At 44.1% G+C, this 21,389-nt stretch overlaps 1 protein-coding gene across 1 annotated transcript in view; it reads right to left on the reverse strand.

Annotated features, from left to right (window-relative positions):
• The window catches only part of sema3h (sema domain, immunoglobulin domain (Ig), short basic domain, secreted, (semaphorin) 3H), a 111,831-nt gene that overhangs the window by 84,599 nt on the left and 5,843 nt on the right, over positions 1-21,389 (reverse strand). The window contains exon 3 of the mRNA XM_056299520.1: positions 3,426-3,580. Coding sequence (XP_056155495.1) covers positions 3,426-3,580 — 155 coding nt within the window. The remainder of the gene's footprint in view (positions 1-3,425; positions 3,581-21,389) is intronic.

Genomic DNA, 21,389 nt, shown 5'->3' on the forward strand with positions numbered 1-21,389 from the left:
TCATACGGACATAACAGGAGGGCCTGGATTCAAAGGTGGAAAGATGCAAACAGTGTCAAACCTTTGGTTAGACTTGACGGTATCCTGTTCTCCCATTTAAGTTCAGCTTGACTTTTGAAAAGCACACATAATTCCATACAAACAAAACAGGGTGTGACATTGGGAAGTCACAATTATACCGAGCAACACAATACTGATTATCAACCAGCTGCAGCAGACATTCACAGAGTGCATTTCTTTTCCAAGCTATTTTGGCCCTTTTTAAAAACCAGATCCTCTGAGTTTTAATGATATTGACGGATTTCTAGCCAATTAAAAAGCAAAATCTAAATATAGGCTAAAGCTGTTAGCAACTAAAGCACACTGCAACAGAGGCTTATCGGCCATGGTCTTGGCTCTGACAGGTATGAATAGCCATGCTATTCGTAGTGGTGTCTGTATATGATGTGTGTCACTTTTAATTTTGCTTGTAATGTGTGCAACCATTCTCGATGTCCAGTAATCGTTCCCTGACTCAGTGGCAGTCTCAGAGCCCAGAGCGGAGCAGAGATGATCTGATGAGATTAGAGACCAGGCTTTCACTTATCATGGGGGAACGTGGACCACCATCATACTGTAGGAGCCACACAGTGAAAACATAAAGGCTTATGAAAACCAACCCTCGGTGAGGAGCACGCTGGGTGACGGTTTACACGACCGGATGGGTGAATCAACACCTACACGAGGGTTAGGGACAAAATTCAAACAAAATGATCTTGAAAGGTTGCCTGACATCAGACAGAACTGTCAATTCGTTATGCGCCATTTCCAGTCTGATATTGCCTCCTCTAACCGATTTCTGTGGTGGAAGGAAATCGATTCTCTCTAACCAATCACCGGAGACCAACTATCCCGAATCTTGTGTCTTTTTATGATGATGCTCTAGCGAATTCGGGGGGCAGCCAGGAACCGCCGCAGCTGGGACGCGAACCCGGTTGCTCCCTGAATTCGCTACACTGGTGTCAGAAGTGGGATGGTGAGACCGTGAGGCCATCGGAAGCACGTGCGCCCTGAGGGGTGAGGGAGCTGGTATGCTGAAGCTTCCCGAAGAAGGGGGGGCTAGTGTAACCATCACGGACAAGACTCGCTAGCTCTTGGCTAATGGGTCGGACCCTTTAGTAGACTCGTTAATGTAGTTGCCCATGGTCCAGGAGACCCGGGTTCGCGTCCAGGCTGTGGCGGTTCCTGGCTGCCCCCCGAATTCGCTACAATACTGATGCATAGCTATGCCAGCATACTGGTTTTGCCCCAGTTTGTGTCTCTGCAGACCGGAGACCTTGAGAGGGACGAGGTAACTGTCAATCATTTTTGTAATTTGGCCAATCAGAGGCTTACAATCCTCTGTCAGTCAAAACTAGTTCAGGGTGGTTAAGGTTGGGATGGGTGCTGACACGCCCATGCTCCAGTGCCATGTTTGTCTGCAGTTTCCCATTACTCCAAGTCTCCGGTCTGTAGAGACACCCTCCCTATTCGTTTTGCAGAGGTTTTAAGAGTGGAGTGGAGTAAAAACAAATGGATGTCGGCGATATTGAGAAGACATGCCGTCTAACGCTTGACAACAGCTTGACAGCGCGGATAATCATTAACCCCCCCTGCGGCGGTCACCGAATAATCGCTTTTTCAACCGAGAAACCGCTGTTTCATGTCACTATGCCCGACCAAAAGAACCAGTCAACTCGGTGGAGTGGGCGCGGACCCTGGCAACTTAGAAGGAGATGGGTTGTTTGTTGTTTCTGATGTTACGGTTTTTATACCTCTGTATTTTGGTGGTAATAACATACCGAGAAAAGTATATTAGGCAGCAGCTGGAAAAATTTAATTTGGGTGAAGGAGGTTAGCACGAATTAAGGCTAACACACACACACACACACTCGAGAAAAGTGATCTTCCGGAGCAAAAGGGATGCGTGACAGAGCTATGAAAGACAGGAGGGCAGACCGGCTTGGTGTGACTTTGTTATTCCTCATACCACCAAAATCATCATCTTCTCCATTATCAGTCAGTGTCCAATTACAGCCCTGGCTCATCAATGACTGATCCTGTTCTTATCTGATCCAGTTTACTTCCCAGTTGTGATTTCCTCTCAACACTGTGCGTGTGCGCGTGTGCAGAAAGTGATCGTCTACTTGTGTTTAAACTTTACTGGTGGGGGGGAAATGGCAAGAGATTGTGTAGCTTCTCGGGAAAAGTGATCTTCCGGAGAAAAGCGATGCATGACAGAGATATTAAAGATCTGAGGGCAGACCGACTGGGTGTGACTTTGTTCTTCTTCATGCCATCAAATTATCATCATCATCATCGTCATCATCATATTCGCCATTACCAGTCAGTGTCCAATTACAGCCCTGACTCATCAATGACTGATCCTGTTCATATCTGATCCAGTTTACTTCCCAGCTGTGATTTCCTCTTAAACTAGAACGACCGGGATTTCACTCCTACCTAAAACGATCATCGGATGGCCGGTTTTTAAACTCTATATTCTATCAAGATAAATACCCAATTGAGATATTAATGCATTGCAAATGTTAGTATGTCTATTAGGAAACGACTGACACCAAATTTAAAAATTTAACAACTATCATACTACTTTAAACAATTTAAACTTCAGAGACATGGTCGTACTTGAACAGCAAACTAGAAAAAGTGAAAATATTACCTGAAAAACAACACGGAAAACACATATTTCTAATCTAACAAACGTAACAAACATGAAATGTAAAAAAAAAAATTTTTTTAAACTGAAAATAAATATTGAAACAGTTCCAAACAACGACCGGAACTTAAAAACTACTAGAATGGCCAGGTTTTAAACTCTATATTCTGTCAAGATAAATACACAATTGAGACATTAACGCATTACATATGTTAACATTTTAACAACTTTAATACTATTTTTCAAACAATTTAAAATGGCCACCGTCCAATGCCTGTAAATGCTGCAACACATCGGTGGTAGTCATGGTGCATCGGAAACGGCGTCTGTAACCAGACATGTTGGAATTAATCGAAAATCAAATTTAGACTATTTCTCTGCACTGGAGAACACTGGCATGCTTCTAATCTTTAGGACAGCGCAATGAACTTCGCGAAGGAAATGATGCGCCAACACACGTCGTAAATAGTGACATGACGCACACGATGACGTGCAAATTAGGCGCCGTCATTTTGACGGCTCATGGTCGTTTTAGGAAGATCATAACTTTTGTGTGCAATTGATCTAAAACTTATTTTGATGCAAATATATGAAATTCATGAGCATTCACGGAGCGGCAGGTCTGTATCTATTTTCCGCAAAGTTACGAAACTTCGAAAATTACGGCCTTGATGTTCTAGCGTGTTCAGTGTGTGTGTGCGTGTGTGTGTCTTGGTGCAGGAGTCCTAACCTTGTGGTGGCTCTTTGTGACGTCGTCCAGGCTGGTCGAAAGCAGGCTGTCCTTCAGAGCCACGTACAGACGTCTTCCATCCTCGTCCGGCAGCAGAGAGTGCAGGTCTCCCGCCACCAGGGGCAGTGTCATCAGACGGCCATTGCGGACAAGCTCTGAAATAGAAAGTGAAATGGAAGAGGGACTGAATCAACGGTACTTCAGCCACAATGAAAGATACACCACTCTAAAAAAAATGGCGACTATCGGGGCAATCTGAGCAAAACAAGTGGGCAGGTCAACGGGCGAATTTCACAAAATCACAAACCATCGTAACTGTAAGGAATTATCTTTCTATATTTGCCCTTTTATATAAAGACTGTGTCCGTAATTGATAGAAATGTATAACGTGCAACTGACATGTCTTATGGTTTTAGAAAATTGAGCTTCTGTTATTCTACAAGTGTCATGCAACGTTGAAACCAACATTTCAACATTGTGCAGCTGGCTTCTAATTAAAATGTATAAGGTTGAGATTCATGTAGCCTTATTGATTAATGAAGCTTCAATGTTTTTATATCATTACCTACTTTTTCTCTCTATAAAACCAATTACATTGCATTTTCTTATATAAAATGTGTGATATAAAGAAAATGTCGATTTGATTTTTGATATGACTAAGAGATTTCCTTGACCAGCAAGGGAAGAGTACATGTGGAGACGCTCCTCCATGACAAACACAACTTGAGGGCACTTGTGTCCTACTGTGGTGTCCTTGAGCAAGACACCACAGCCACACGAGCTTGTCTTGTGTTCGGTAGCGCTTAGACGCCCTCCCACGGATAGTGAACAATAGCCCTTATTTCTAGTTACCAAACTGCTGTGCAACCAAAGAGCGCTAAACTACTGAAAAAGAATTAAAAAAAAAAAGAATTGGTAAAAAATAAAATAAAATAAAAGTCCCAGCCAAAAAGACACATTTTATGAAAATATATAAACAATTTGGACAAAAGGAAGCTCATTATAAAATATGTGCACGTGTTCCACGGTCACATATTTGATATTTTCCAAAAGGAATAGTTGATTTAAGTTGTTCAATGATATCAACTTTATTTGTACATCTTTGAACAGACAGAAAGACAGACCCCACATGCAGTTGTCTATCAGTCATCAGCTGTTCGTCAAGTAGTTATTTCTCAAATATCAGACAAGTGCCAGCTGGAACACACACACACACACACACACACACACACACACACAATCCAACCACATCTCCAGACAGATTCTCTGGTTATGAGCGGTTATGGAAGCCCACATTGAATGTTTTCACATGATTGCAGCACTGCACTATGTTAACTATGAGAGCTATGGTTCAGGAGATTGGCTGATAACTGTGAGCGAGGACAGCAGTCGCACGCTCATCATTCTTCTGATCAGCCTCATCTTTAAGCTACTGTGGAAGGGGCCTGGCATCGGCTCAGCGAATTCAAAGCGCATCAACGTTAACACACATTGCTGATTCAGAGGAAGCATTTTAGAAATCCCTTTTCTATGTCTTTAATCATACATTTTGAGTTGTGTTAAATGTGGGCGTACCTTCTAAGTCATTTCTTTTAAGTGTAATTTTATTGGCTAATTAAGCTAATCCTGACCCTGATGAAATAACAAGAAAGGAGCCTCTACGTGGGAGTCATTGCGGCTTACTGGTTAGCATTGTGGCCTCACAGCGGGAGAGACCTGGGTTTGGTCCCAGCCCTTGTTGTATAGAGTTTGCTATTCTCCCAGTGTTCACATTAATTTCCTCCCACAGTCATTCGAAGACTAAAACTACCATAACTACGAGTAAGAATGTGTCTGTGTCCTTAAATGGACTGTTGCCTTGTCCAAGAGGTTTTCCTGCCTTGCCCCCAGTGCCTGCTGGGACAGGCTCCAGCATCCCCGCAACCCTGAACTGGAATTAGCAGGTATGTACAATCAATCAATGAACTCTATCTTGTTTTAAGAATGTAATCCACTGACTTTGCTCAGTCACCCAAGGGATAAACCTGGTTTAATTTCAGTTTAATCTCCTTTCATTCACCCCCTCTTCCTTCGTCTACAATGATAGAGTTTGCCTTTCAAAAAAGCATTGTGTTTAATCGAGTAGCTTTTGGCAAATACGAATGTCGCTGACTGACTGACCCGAGTGATCAGTTTGACATGATTGGGCTGCTGGATCAGGTGACCACTACGTCACTGAAGTTACACGATTGGTCGGCCGAGGGGCACGAGAGAGAGCGTACAGTTAAAGTATCCCAAATAACGATCACTCTGAACAAAATGTAGCACTGTAGATGTTGACATTTGACTAGGACCAGTTCTAGGTTCGTAGGAGCAGTTTATAACTAGCATCAAATGATTGCAGACCACAGACCAGGGAATAAAGTTTGAACTACCGGCTTGTTTTTATATAAAGAATTGTAAACATAGAAAGAGAAACATACACAATTACACAGTGAGAATGGATAAATTCCTTGAAACATCTTGTTTTATTATTTAACCCTTATTAAACCACTATTTTGAGTTTCAATTATTTTAGTTCTAATTTAGGATCCTTAATTCTAATTTGAAGTTATTTCTTGTTTGAGTTGACAAATTATGTTAATTTGTTTTATGTTCTATTTTGTTCAATTAGGCCTTTAAGTTTCAGTTCTAATTTCCATTAACCTAAGTTACTTAACCAGTAAATCAGAATGCCAAAAGTAACACACAATTGCATTACCCCATGAACAGTATGAATGAGTAATAAACTCAGCCAATACTGCAATTAACAATACAATATCAGATCAAAAATCCAAATCAATAATCAATGTAGGCTACAATCAGTCCTTTTTGGAAAGTCCGTTGTTGCTCCAATGAGTCCAACTGCGTTTTGCAGTAACAAACTGGAAATTTCAGTCCTACCACAATCCCGCTGCTCGAATCTGTAGGCCGCTGTCCTGAGAATGAGCTGTCTGAAGCCGCAGAAAGACCACGTGGATCCAGCAGGGCTCCTAAAGGTGGCTCGCCATCTTGTTTCCAGCTTGGGGTATGAAACACCAAGCGCGATCTTCCCAATCCAAAAAAAAAAACCTGGCCTGCATTATAACAGGCACATCACACGTGCAAAGACATTAGTTTACATATCTCGCAATAAAATAATCAAAAGAAAACAACAGAAGTACCGATTGACATAGTGCTAATACACCATGCTGCTGCAGCCCAACTGGAAGTAGCTAGCTTATCAATTCGGTTCACAAAAGAAAAACGTAGCTCCTCAACAATCTTTACACAAATTATGATCTACAACATAACTGAGCTACTTATAGCTTTAACTAGCCTATGCACACAAGCATTGAAAACGGAAAAGTTTGGCTAGTTAGCAATTGACTCACCAAGTCCTGGATGACACTCGGACACAATACAAAACCCAGGGCCCAATACAAAACCCAGGGCCCGGAGGACGATTACACCAACAAAATACTCAATTTGGATAAAGAAAGAACCAATTGTAGCTCACTGCTATTTCAAAGAAGAATCTTTTATCTCTGGCTCCAATTGCTTCTCTCAAGCGTTTGCCTGGCATTCTGAAACCTAGCTGGTTCTGGGACGTCCTACCTCTCGAGCAAGGCAGCTGATTGGCTAATCAGCACTGCACACGCTGCGTTTTAAGAAATAGCAATCTGAACCAACAATATGAATATGAATTTATTGGTACAATGGATTACTTATCTACGGTTTACTATTTATTTGCAAAATGAATAATTGTGATTATTTATTTATTTATGTATTTATTTATTATGATTCAACTGTAATTATATGTAGGTTATTTTAACCTGGGTTATCTTGACCTGGGTTACAAACACACTGGCGAACTCACGAAAGGATTGTGCAGCTTTTGCAGCCGCTAAACTTGAGACAAAAAGAAACCGCGTGATTCTCAGAGCCCCGCAAACGGTGGCGTGCAGGCGTCGCCATGCCAGGCGTGCTCGCGAGCGGATCTTTTGAAGGACAGTGTCGAATCAGTACCAGAGTCGTCCGCAGCCGATACGGTTGCCAGATCGAACAATTCTTGCTCTGCTGACATCAAGAATGACATTGAACCCATCTACTGTGTTCTTGGCGCCAAGCCACCATGTATACTCTGCCACATGGTGTAACGAGCTGTGGTTACGATGTATAATTGCAGTCAGACTCAAAACAAGGGCAAATTGCACTCAGCTATTTAGCGCAATGTCTTTTGTGAATCGGACCTTGAGAGGGGGCAGATAGCGGGTGCAAGTGATGCACAATCCATTCTTTGTGAATTCGTCCGAAACAGATGAAAGTGTGTGTGTGTGTGGGGGGGGGTTAACATGATTAGAATAGGTATATTTACGATTAAATTAACTTCTCTTTCATATCAAACATCCCGAGATAGTGGAAGTGTTGTTCTTGCAACTGCATTTATAGCCTTTTTATTACTGGAATGTAGCTTCAGTACCCCCTTTAGCAACAAATATTACTGGGACCACTGCAGAAAATTGCAGATGAACATGTGATATCCAGGAATTCCCATTATAGACACCGTCACTGACCATCCCTCAAAAAAAAAAGTTTTTTTAAATGGCCACAATTTTGAACATAGGCCATACACGGCCAAGCCATATACTAGGTTTTGGCCTAGTCTCGTGTTCTTTCAAGGCTGTAAAGAAAATAATGGGAGAGACTGGAGTCTGAATTGGTGGAGGTTAGAAGTGTAAATCGGTGGACACTTCACAACACGCCTTTCATTACCATGAGTGAATCTATATTTACACTAGGTGGTCCTACGGACTCTGGAAGTCTTAGTACTGTTCTCTAACCAATATCACGTATATAAAATAAGTGTATGTGCATGTAGTGTGTGAATATAACCATGCCTCACCACTAACATGAGCAGATGTTGGCAGTAAGTGGAAGCCAAACGTATAATGGCTTATACTTAACATCTTGCCGGTAAGCCCAAAGCCTTAGACAACCACATTTGCCCAAGCTTGCCACAGAGGGAAGGGTAATTCTGGCAGCTCCAGAAAAACAGATGTGTGAGCTTGGAGCGTCTACTGTAGTATGTAACTGTGAAGCGACGGATTGCTTTGAATTCATGACATTTTGTCTTTTCTGCTCCCTGCGTACTCATTTAGTTTAAGTGGTGCGTGTGTCTTCGGTAGCTGAAAAGAAAGCTGGGGTAGGGTGGAGCAGAAGAAAGATGTAAAGACAGTCTGATGGCTGCATAAAGAAAAATGTGTTGGAAGAACAAAGCGAGAATCACACAGAGTGATCGAGAGAGGAAGTGTGTGTGTGTGTGTGTGTGTGTGTGTGTGTGTGTGTGTGTGTGTGTGTGTGTGTGTGTGTGTGTGTGTGTGTGTGTGTGTGTGTGAGAGATGGGGCACAATAAAAAGTAGGAAGAGAGAGAGAGAGAAAACAGTAGATTCGGGGATTGGCAAGATCAATCCAACCGGCGGAGATATAAATGTGAAAGGATTGGAGTGAGAGAGACCGTGAAAAGATGACAGAATGGATAAACTGATAGGTGGATGGATGAATAGACAGGAGGAGGGAGGAGGAGGAAGGAGGAGGATAAGGTGGGATAAGGGCACAAGACAACTATAGTCATGAAATAATCTTCATTTTCATTACCTGAGTGCTTCATTTTCTTTTTTTCCGTTTATAATTTTTGAGGAGAGTCGTGTAATCATGAGCCCCTGGGGTTGTTTTCTCTTTGTCACTACTGGACAAATTGAGGCCTTGTATCTCCTCTTTAATGAAAGGTAAAACAGAACATCACTGAACAAAACAGAGAGGGTGGAGGAGAAGAAACGGAGGGAGAAAACAGGACGACAACAGGAGAACAGATGTAGAGTGAGAAAACACAATGGAATGAAAAGGCGAGGCAAGAGAACAGGAAGTAGAGAGGAGGGCGAAGATGAGAAGAACCGGAAACAGGCTAGCAAGAAATGGTGGAGAGGCTGATGATGATGATGATGATGATGATGATTGATAGGAGGGAGAATTAAGGAGAGGATGATAATATCATCCTGGGGAAGAGAAAACTGAAACTAAGCACACATACTTACCGTTTATCATCATTAATTACAAAATTCCTGCATCTGTGCTTGTTGTTGTTGTTGTTTTTTATAAGAGCAAAACTTTTAAGAGCAGGATGCTTTTAGTGTGGGCGGGGGAGACTGGGGGAGGCAAAAGGAGGGTGAGAATGAAGGGTGGGGGAGAGGGATATAAAGAAATCATGGCATGATGACAGGGTAGAAAATGGTTTGATGGATTGGCGAGCCGAGGAGGCGGAGGTGGCGTGTGGGTGAAAGAGGAGGATGAAAGCCAAACAGAGAGAGGAGACGAGAGCTGAAAATTGAAGAGAGATGGTGAAAACAGATGGGATGACAGGGTAGACATGACAGATGATGGACGGATGGATGGGCGGATGGATGGATGGATGGATGGATGGATGGATGGATGGATGGATGGATGGATGGATAGGCAGAGCAAGAAAAACGGTGAAAGGACAGCGATGCAGGAGAAAAGCATAAAAGGAGGAGGAACACAGTGACGAGAGGGAAATCTGGACACAGTGACAGACTCGGTGCAACAGAAAAAGGGGAGTGGGTGTTGGATGAGGAGGAGGTGGAGAGAGAGGCAGAGAGAGGGAGAGAGAAACAAAAACTGGAGCGTTGACAGAAGTTTGGAGGACCGCAGCACACTGGCGGCCAGACAGGAACTGTGGAGGACACATTGAGGAAAAAGAGGAGAGAAGGGGAAAGACATGACTCAGTGGAAATGGAGAGATAATCTGAAACAGACGCAAAAAAAAAAATCCCCAGAAGCAAACGGCGAAAAAAATCACAACCATGGCATCCCATTGTAGATAGTAAAAGTAAGTAATCCCAGTGGTAATTTGCCATTGAACCCAGTAGGAAGTTTGCCACAGTGGGAGACGGGGGAGGATGGAGAGATTAACGGTTTTCCAGTTTGGTAGCAGATGGGAGTGAAGATAGAGGGGTGCTACGTTTAAAACCACCATGGCTGAATTTGGGGTGTTCTCAAAGTATAATAATGCCACATCATAACACAAGAAGCGTGTTTTCAGTTTTTGATCATTATCTGGTCCATTTTACTTCCAGGTCAACCCAGGGGTCATCTATTTCTGAAACAGCTTCTCCTCAGCGTGGCTTTTTAGCAGCAGTGTTGAGAGCACGCGCTACTCTTTATGCCATGTCAGACCGGCGACACATTAGATTATGACGGAAAACACCTTACAGAAAGCTTTGTACTCGGTTTACATCACGTTGCAAGACACTTGGTCCCTCCAGCATCACGTCCAGCCCACAAGAACCTGAGCCCTGCCCGCTAAACCACACGACTCGATCGCAGTAGCGTGACTCAGCGGAGGCAGGCGCTGCTGAAGCGCAGCACCCGGTGGGCGGGACCCCGCTCGTTCCGCGGCGGAGACGCCACTGGCTGGCGTACGGCGCCGTTTCCACACACGTGATCCCATGACGTAAAAAGTTTGGAAAACAAACTCACACCGACAGTCTCGGACCGATTAAACCAGCGGTATCTGATCCAGCGGTATCTGATCCAGCATGATGACACACATATCTGTTATTGAGCACCGAGAGCCAATCTGTCACGCTGACGCAAGTGCGCGCGCGCACACACATACATACACACACACACACACACACACACACACACACACACACACACACACACACACACACACACACACACACACAAATTAACATGTGGGTGTGACAATGAGTCAGTAGCACATGGTTCTTTACTGAATCATGATTTAGAGCACCCCCTTTCTCTCTCTCTCTCTCTCTCTCTCTCTCTCTCTCTCTCTCTCTCTCTCTCTCTCTCTCTCTCTCTCTCTCTCTCTCTCTCTCTCTCTCTCTCTCTCTCTTCTCTCTCTCTCTCTCTCTCTCTCTCTCTCTCACACACAGTTTTCCTCCCTCATTTTTAGTGCCCATCGCTGACTGGCTTTATGCCCCATGTCTGTTTTTCGTTCTCTTCTCGCAGCCACAAATATACAAAGGACATTTGAAAATGCATCCATCGCATTTGTGCCATCTTGAGTTCACATTCACATTAATGAAAGTCTCTCATTCAGTGCTGCAAAAAAAAACAACATTCCTGTCTCTCCGCGGGGCAACCACACTGTCTCTCTCTCTCTCTCTCTCTCTCTCTCTCTCTCTCTCTCTCTCTCTCTCTCTCTCTCTCTCTCTCACACACACACACACACACACACACACAGGCACGCTCACTCAATCCTGAAACACCAGCTGCACCCACCACACCCTTGCACTAGGGACCGTTGCCTTGACAACAACCACCATGCCAACATAATTGTGAGGAGGGTCGGCGTTGAAGTGGGCGATAGGTGGTTGTTCTTTGCCCTAGTCCTCACACACACACACACACACACACACACACATACATACACTCACACAGATGAAATCAATCACCGTTTACCATCAGCACCTTGAGTAAAACTGCAAACTGAAGGCAGTTCACATTACTGGCGGGTTTTGCAAAACATAAAAGCAAGTCTTAATTAATGAGTGGATCTGGATGCACACACACGTTTCTCTCTCTCTCGCTACACAAGTGCATACAAATAGTTCAGCATGGTTTGAGCACATCAGACACAGGTGTGCCTTTTCTGGGGCATGAAAGTTATTAAGAAACACTTTTTTCCTGGCGAGATACCCTCGAGCAAGGCAGTAGACTGCCTCATTAAAAATCTCTCAGAGGCCATATGGTAACAAACAGAACCTATCTCTTCTTCTCCAAGCTGAACACGTCATTTTCACGCACACGGGTTAACCGATTACGCCGACATAAATGAGAGTGTTTTTTGCTTTTTGCAAAGTCACCTCAGCCATCAGTGGTTACTGATGACCTTTGATTTACAATTGGGAAAAAAAAACAACTTATAACCTCACCCAGACCCTCATGTGATACTCGAATTAAATAACAAGAATTCAAACTGACAGATCTCACAGAAGCAATTCAATGCACTTAAAGCAGCTGATTGTTAAAAAGGACACGAAAAGTCATACATGCAAAATACTACTGTTACTGACTCCAAACAAGTACAGACTTGGTGAATTTTGCTTGGTAGACCTCTACATTTATTATGTACCTACATATTCATTATGCTCGTAAGACCCATCCATCCATCCATTATCCAAGCCGCTTATCAGAATTCGGGTCGCGGGATGCTGGAGCCTGTCCCAGCAGTCATTGGGTGGCACGTGGGGAGACACCCTGGACAGGCCGCCAGTCCATCGCAGGGCCCACACACACACACACACACACACACACACACACACACACACACACACACACACACACACACATTCACACCTAGGGACAATTTAGTACGGCCGATTCACCTGACCTACATGTCTTTGGACTGTGGGAGGAAACTGGAGCACCCGGAAGAAACCCACGCAGACACGGGGCGAACATGCAAACTCCACACAGAGGACAACCTGGGATGACCCCAAGGATGGACTACCCTGGGGCTCGAACTGAGGACCTTCTTGCCATGAGGCGACCGTGTTAACCACTGCATCACGGTGCCGCCGCTTGTAAGGTCACATTTCACTAAAAAGTACCAAGCAGCTGCTAGTCGGAGGAAAAGTGGTATGAACCATCTGAGGGGGGCTTGCAGAGGGCTTAACAATGACAGTAACAGGAACTTGAAATTGTTAAAAAAAAAATCCCTTCTTTGTTTTCATTTCCAAGCCTCTCAAGTCTCACTGAACACGTTTTAATTTGCCATCAATTTTTTTATTTCTTTGCCCCCTCCCCATAGAGACAGACATAACTAACTATGAGACTATCTAATGAGGGAGTGAATAAGTTCCTGTCCATGTCCATGAGTTGCCAGCCTAAACTAAACACCAGGCTTTACAGCCAGCCAGCACAAGATTATTGTCACACACACACACACACACACACACACACACACACACACACACACACACACATCCCTGCTGAATGCAGCCATCCCTATCAGGTTCAAGTTGACAAGGGGGTCAATGAGGGGCATGACCTTTGGTACTAGTCAATTGGCCTCTGACCCCTGTCACTTTGAATCACAGAGAGACAAGTTAAGATGTAAGAGGATAGAGAATGAGAGAGAGAGATAGAGAGAGAGAGAGACAGAGAGAAAGAGCGAGAGAGAGAGAGAGAGAGAGAGAGAGAGAGAGAGAGAGAGAGAGAGAAGAGAGAGAGAGAGAGAGAGAGAGAGAGAGAGAGAGAGAGAGAGAGAGAGAGAGAGAAAGGAGGTAAGACAGAGGGCTAGTCTGTGGGTCCATGTGTAGACGAGTGAGTTCTTTACTGCTCACAAATCTGTGTGCGCAATCCTACTTGCATGTATGCATAGTACGTCTGCCTGTGAAAGAATATGTCTGTCAGTGGATAAACTAAATGAGTGAGTATTCCTACATATATGTGTGTGTGTGTGTGTGTGTGTGTTTGTGCGTGCGTGTGGGAGGAGTAGGTATTTTTAGCTATCCTTCAATCACCCAAACAGGCCCTGACCAGTGAACATTAGATTAGAGGTTGGCTGGTCATGGGAGCTGTGATGGGACGTGGATGTGATTGGAACAAATTTGTGGCGTGTGACACAGCTAAGAACATTCCTTTGTCACCAGACACACACGCACGCATACACACACACACACACACACACACACATACACACCTATGGATAAATATATATACAAACACACTCCTATGTATAGATAAAGATACACACACACACACACACACACACACACACACACACACACACCTATTGATAAAGATACATACACACACTCATACACACACCCATAGATAAAGATATACAAACTCTCTCTCTCTGTCTCTCCCACACGCACACACACACACACACACACACACATACAAATACAAAATATGACAAATGTATATTCATGTTGACATAGTTATGAGGATCCCCCACACAAACATGCAAACATACATATATACAGCCACTATTTTCATTGCACAAATTACAGCTATTTTCAAATATAAGTTAGAGCCCAGGCAAAGGTTCAAAAAAGAATTTAAACTAATAACCTTTCAGTCACATGTCTGAGTGTCTGTGCTGTTCAAGTCCATTTAAAGTACAAATATAACTCCTGGAAGAAAAGCAGGTTTTATTTGCCAATGAAACAGACTTTATGGTGGACATGTAAAAAATACGGCGGTGGATAAAAAAAAAAGTATTTTTCTCTCTTTCTGTCCCTTTGGAGCAGCGTCTGTATTACAGCACACTGTCACGCTCCACTTGTTGCTTCCATGCCCTCCAAGTTAAGCTACTTTTTGCTACTGCACACATGAGTACAATAGATGAGTACAATAGATGCTCACACACACACACACACACACACACACACACACACACACACACACACACACACACGAACAAGAGAATAATGACATTAATGATGGGTGTGTGTGTGTGTGTGTGTGTGTGTGTGTGTGCGTGCGTGTGTGTCTATCCGCCTGTCTTTGTCTATCTGTCTGACTCTGTCTGTCTGTGCCCCAGGGAACTGCTGCTGTCTGGTGCAGCTATCCCTAGGGGAAGACTTAGTTGGCGGCACCACCGGGGGGGAACAAGGAAACCGGGGCACATTTCCTGTGGAAATGGGGTTATCGCTTCACCAATTACTGCTGTAATTAGAATGGGAGGCCTGCAGATGCCTGGGAATGACTCCTGTAAGGACACAGATGGATGCACATACACAGTCATATATTAATACATACAAATTCCCACTCGTTCTTTTTCCCTTCTGCACGCATGCACACACACACACACACACACACACACACACATTCATTCTCTCTCTTTTATACCCAGACATGTCCACAGACAGATGTGTCATTCTCACTTGCAAATATACACAAATAGGTTTGCACACATAAATTCTCTCTTCTTTTCTCTCTCACTTTCACACATACGTCAGAATAAACTTGGGCTCTTCTGCTTCACACATACATTCCCCCCATTACACACACAGAAAATTCTCTCTCCTGCTGTCTCTCACTCTTGCTTTACCCCCCCCCCCCTCTCTCTTCCCCTCTATGTCCGTCTCGCTCTCAAACATACAAAATTACAGCTAAACACACACATCTGGATTGTGTCACAAACGGGCCAGACCCACGTGGACAGCTTGACCCTTGACCTCACTGTTTATGATTATTCGTCATCATCAGGGTGTTTAGGCAGGGCCACCAACTCCATGCACACATTGGGCCATGTTCACCGTTTAGATTTTATTTCATTTATATCTCGAACTTTGCTTATCCAGTCATATGTATGCAGTCTCGTTTGGGATTCCTACGGTAAGTCACGTTCACACAGCCCATTGCAACAGTCCTCCATTGCTGGCCAATGAGCAGCAGTTGGGTTGAATACCTGGCTCGAAGGTATGTTGGCAATAGTTCTTGAGTCAAGTCAAGTCCATTTTAACCCAATATCACAAATTATAAATTTGCCTCAGTGGGCTTTACAGCAACATGACCCATTTTGGGGATTTCAATAGACAGTCTTCTGGTCACAAACCGGAAATAACTTAAACATACAAGACATAAATAGGCTTATTCTCCATTAACCCCGTAGTCTGATATTGTTTCCTATTTATCTGTGCAGATATTTATAACTCAGTTTTTCCATGCCTTCTTCTAACCAAGGATTTTAAATAAATTACAACTATTGTAAAATAGCATGCTCTGTCGGCCAGCTAGTGTGGGTCGGACAAGGGCAAAAACTCATCCGAGCAAAAGAATTTGTGGTTTTATTACCTCTTCTGGTAGAAGTGCTGTTATTCATCCAAATCAACAAGACTGATTTTATGCTAGTAAATTAGAGAGACCTATAGTCTTTGCAAACAAGATCGAGAATCAAAACTTCTAAATGAGTGGTACAGCGTTTATTTTCACTTATTTTGCATCATAAATATACTGAACCCGGCTTGACCATAGGTACCCATTGGTAGGCCTTCACGGGCAGCTAGCTAGCATTTCTTCTCTGTGGTTTTTACTGTGTAGTTGTTTATTACCTATGTATTTAAAAAAAAATCCCATGTTTTCCTGTATCTTAAAAGTAGGGACTTGCCTCAATTAAGGTATGCAGGACTGTTATGGTTAGGTTTAAGGTTGGGGTTATGTTTATCGGCTTAGGGTTTTGGTTTTGCAGTTGTAGGTAAATATTATTACGAGGGGGCGTTCAGGTGGCATGGCGGTCTATTCCGTTGCCTACCAACATTGGGATCGGCGGTTCGAATCCCAATGTTGCCTCCGGCTTGGTGGGACGTCCCTACAGACACAATTGGCCGTGTCTGCGGGTGGGAAGCCGAATGAGGGTATGTGTCCTGTTCGCTGCACTAGCACCTCCTCTGGTTGGTTGGGGCGCCTGTTCGGGGGGAACTGGGGGTAATAGCATAATCCTCCCACGCACTACCTCCCCCTGGAGAAACTCCTCACTGTCAGGTGAGAAGAAGCAGCTGGCGACTCCACATATATCGGAGGAAGCATGTGGTAGTCTGCAGTCCTCCCCAGCTTGGCAGAGGGAGGTGGGGCAGTGGCCGGGGCGGCTCGGAAGAGTGGGGTAATTGGCCAACTTCAACTGGGTAAAAAAGGGGGGGAAATCCCCCCCCCAAAAAATATAAATTATTATTACGAGGTACGTTTTACAACTTGATCAAATAATATCTATTCTCTGTTGCTGTATACTTTCTCTCCAATTTCTCGATAGAGTCCCAAGCTATATTTACACAGGAACAGGAAGTCTGACTTCCAGCCCTTTGCGGTGCATATTTGATCTTCCTGTAGCTGTGAAAACAATGCAAATCAAATTCTTGTGGCTTCTTTCTCTTTAGTAGACCATGGGAACATCAGATTGATGCCATCAAGGTTCAAAGGTCAGATCTTTAGTCCCTGTCCCTGAGCAGACAGGGAGTGTAGATAGTTTGTAGATACCTTAGGATTGCTACTTCCTCTCATACTCTCTAATGGGCGGTCCAATGTTGATGGCCGGATTTGATTTACGGCCAAAATAATCAACTCAGTATGCACGTATCATGTTGTTCCCCAGAATTCAAAAACTTGCACAATTTCTTTTGTGAAAGAATCACCATCAGATGTTCACCATGAAATACTTCCTAAGCATACGTCAATACATCAGTGACTGATACGTCAATGGCTTATGAGTGTTTGGGGGGTTTTCATATGGTTATATCCATGTGGGGGTTTTTTTGTCTTGTGTTTCAGTAATGTGTAGGATTTCAGATTGCTGTGTTTGAGCTCTACCCACCATATTCTTTGTAACATGCACTACTTGGCTGTGGCAAAAAGTTTCCTTTCTTAGGACAAACAGCTAGCTAGCTACTAGCTATATGTGATTTTATTGATAAGCAATGATGTGCTTTACTTTCATTCCATGTGTCACAGTTGGCAGATGGTGCAAAAGTTGTTCATGAACAAAAATTTTTATTTTTTTATTTTATCCAATACTTGCTCCTACCTCCTGCGCTAACTGGTCTCTCCTAATCTACGGCCTAATGAGGCAAAATAATTAGTAGACTTGGTCCTAATACTCCCGATCCCATCCACTTCTGGATTCTGACTGGCCAAGAAATCAAGTGCACCTTTGTAGATTAAATTCCCTTGCTGCCCTGAAAAAGGAGTGAGGAATGCTGTGAGAAACATGGAGCTAATACTTGTGGACAAAGCTGGAAAATCAGCCCAAGACCCTGAGGTAAGCGTTTGTTCAACGCGTTCTCGGTGTATTTCTTAGTTACATGATGTGAATAAAAAAAATCCTGCACTACAGCAGAAGGACCCAGGCCCATTAACAAACCTCACACAGTCCTCCTTAGATTTGTAGGTAATATTTTATGGTATATATAAATGAGTGTATATGATTATCCAGTCATGACTTATGATAACTAACAGAAATAAAAATGGCAAAAAGAATCTTAATCTAAAACATCACAAGCAACCAATGCTGAAAAATGCAGCCACAGTCACAATGCTGAGATAACAGCGAAGCAAACTTGTACCAGCCCACATATAATAAATAGAGATGTATTAAGTTAAGACTCTAGACCCAGAGAGAGGAGATAAGATAGCACGGTCTCCAGATACTTAAAATGGAGGGATGCACGGAAAAGCAGCAATAAAAAAAAATGAAACGAAATGAAATGGGGGGGGATGCTAGCACGAAATGATGAAATGTGACACTACTGCTCCTTCCTTAATTGCAGCCCCACGGCTAAAAACAGCCTCTTGTATTAAGAGAAGAAACCCCACGAGGTCACATTTACAGCTTGCCCGCTGTTGTCATGAGGTGCTGTTGCTAAAGCGAGGGTGCAATAACGCCCTTTTCCCCCCCTCCATCTGGCTGAAAGCCCTCGCAGCTTCCTTCAATGTCCGCAAACTGGAGGGGTGAAGTTAGGTCATGGACAAGACTGAAGACCGGTTCGCCCAGTTAGTCCATAGAAAATCGATAGCTGAAACAGCAAAGGATCCTTGAACCAAACGGGTCAAATTAAAATTAAAATCATGTTAACGCCGATCAGAGTCTCTTGATGTATAAAACCTGGTCCAGGCTACTATCTTCATACACTTTGACTGAACAGTATACACCCAGGCTGTGAAATCACTTCTTCTGAACACACGCGAATAGCTCCAGGTGAAAATGCCTGCCGCCACTGAGATAGTCTCTGCTTTCCTGTATCACGGCACCAGACAACCATTGTCTCTCTTACATAAGCAAGGCCTCCACAAGCTTGTGGTACCGCTACCGTTAAAAGGTAATGGTGAGGAAGGGCGTCCAGGTGATGTGGCGGTCTATTCCGTTGCCTACTAACACGGGGATCGCCAGTTCGAATCCAGCTTGGTCTGGCGTCCCTACAGACATAACTGGCTGTCTGCGGCTGGGAAGCTAGATGTGGGTATGTGTCCTGATCGCTGCACTAGCGCCTCCTCTGGTCGCTCTGAGCGCCTGTTCAGGGGGGAGGGGGAATCAAAATCAGAATTCATCCCCGAGAGGAAACTGGGTACACTGGAGAAACTGGGGGGAATAGCGTGATCCTCCCACGCACTACGTCCCCCTGGTGAAACTCCTCACTGCCAGGTGAAAAGAAGCAGCTCGCGACTCCACATGTATCGGAGGAGAAATGTGATAGTCTGCAGCCCTCTCTGGATGGAGCAGCGACTGGGGTGGCTCAGAAGAGTGGGGTGACAATTGGGGAGAAAAAAAGAAAAAAAGGTAACGGTGAGGAAAGCGTGGTTCAACGCTAAAGGATCCGTCTCTGTGAAACCTGCAGCGCCCCCGGCCCCGGTCCTGGAGCGCTGTGCCCTAGATAGACCTAATTCTGAAGGAATAAATGAATAATGAAAGATCACTTAATTTTTTAATATCAGTTTCACTGCCTGCTTCTCCTTTTATTCCATAAAAGGCAGAGGAGAGAGGAAAAGCAGAAAGGAGGCCAAATGTGTCACTTCCATTTCTCGGGTTGGGTTTTAAATCATCTGTTAAATTTCATGTGATGTCAAACTATTCCTCTTTCCAACATGGACTTGTAGTGTTTCGAGGTGAAATCCATCACACAGCTTCTGGCTAGTGAAGGACCGTGTGATCGATTCCCGCTGCTCTTTGGTGGGCTAGGCAAATCGCACTAAACCACAGGACAGTGAGGAAACCCGCGTTCCTCCTTTTCTCCGAGTTAAAAAGGCAAACAAGCGGGTTGACAGAAATGACAACACCCTTGTCTGCCTTTTTAACTCTGCCAGCTTTTCAGAAGTGGAGATGGTTTTTCAAGATTTCTTCCCCCTTCTGGAAATGACTACATCGTTCAACAGCAGTGATTTACAGCACCAGCCACCGAAACAGCCCAGCAGACGACCCAGTGAACCCACCGATGTGACGAGCACGAGATCAGATTCATATGTCAAGAGCAAGGGGGAAACCAATTCCTGGATCACAGACATCACAATCAGTGATGAGTTATTACTGCTGCGTGTGTGTGTGTGTGTGTGTGTGTGTGTGTGTGTGTGTGTGTGCGTGCGTGTGTGTGTGTGTGTGTGTGTGTGCGTGTGTGAGTAAGAGAAAGAGAAAGAGAAAGAGAAAGAAAAAGATAATTGGTCTCCGCGTCTTATCTGTGTGTATGCATGTTCTTATGCGTGTCTTTGTGTGTCTGTGTTTGTCGGTGTCTGATTGTGTTGTTAGTGGGCGATCAGTTTGGTTGGGGGAGGGGGGCTGCTGTTTGTGTGTGTGTGTGTGCGTGTGTGTGACGGCAGACCCCCAATCTCTTTCTGCCATTTATCATCAAGGAAATCACAGTATCGCACACTGAATGACTGGGATAATAGTCTCATTAGTGTGTGTGTGTGTGTGTGTGTGTGTGTGTGTTTACAGACTTGGTTTAAGGCCAGTGCTAAATGTGGGCGACATGAAGTTTTAGTGAATAAAGGGGGATAATTCAGCAATTATGAGGGAGAGACGGGGGGGCGGGGGGGTTAAAAGAATGATGTAATCAGGCATGTAAGCATTCAAAGCCGTTTGTTCAGACACCTGCGTCTGTCTGCTCAGTCAGACTGATTACACTTTACCAATCACAACGATCCTCCCTGAAACAGTACACAATCTCCTTCTCCCTCCCTCCCTCTCTCTCTCTCTCTCTCTCTCTCTCTCTCTCTCTCTCTCTCTCTCTCTCTCTCTCTCTCTCTCTCTCTCTCTCTCTCTCTCTCTCTCTCTCTCTCCTTCTCCCTAACCCCTCTCCGTCTCGTGTCCTGTGAGAAACAGCAAGTCTCTCTTTCTCAAGTCTTTCAACTCTTCCCAATTCCAAGATTTCACACGGCATGTTGAATCACATTAAAAGATCATTCCAATTAACACACATCGTA

This window comes from Lampris incognitus, chromosome 2 (genome assembly GCF_029633865.1).
Source record: "Lampris incognitus isolate fLamInc1 chromosome 2, fLamInc1.hap2, whole genome shotgun sequence".
In the NCBI taxonomy this organism is placed as follows: Eukaryota; Metazoa; Chordata; class Actinopteri; order Lampriformes; family Lampridae; genus Lampris; species Lampris incognitus.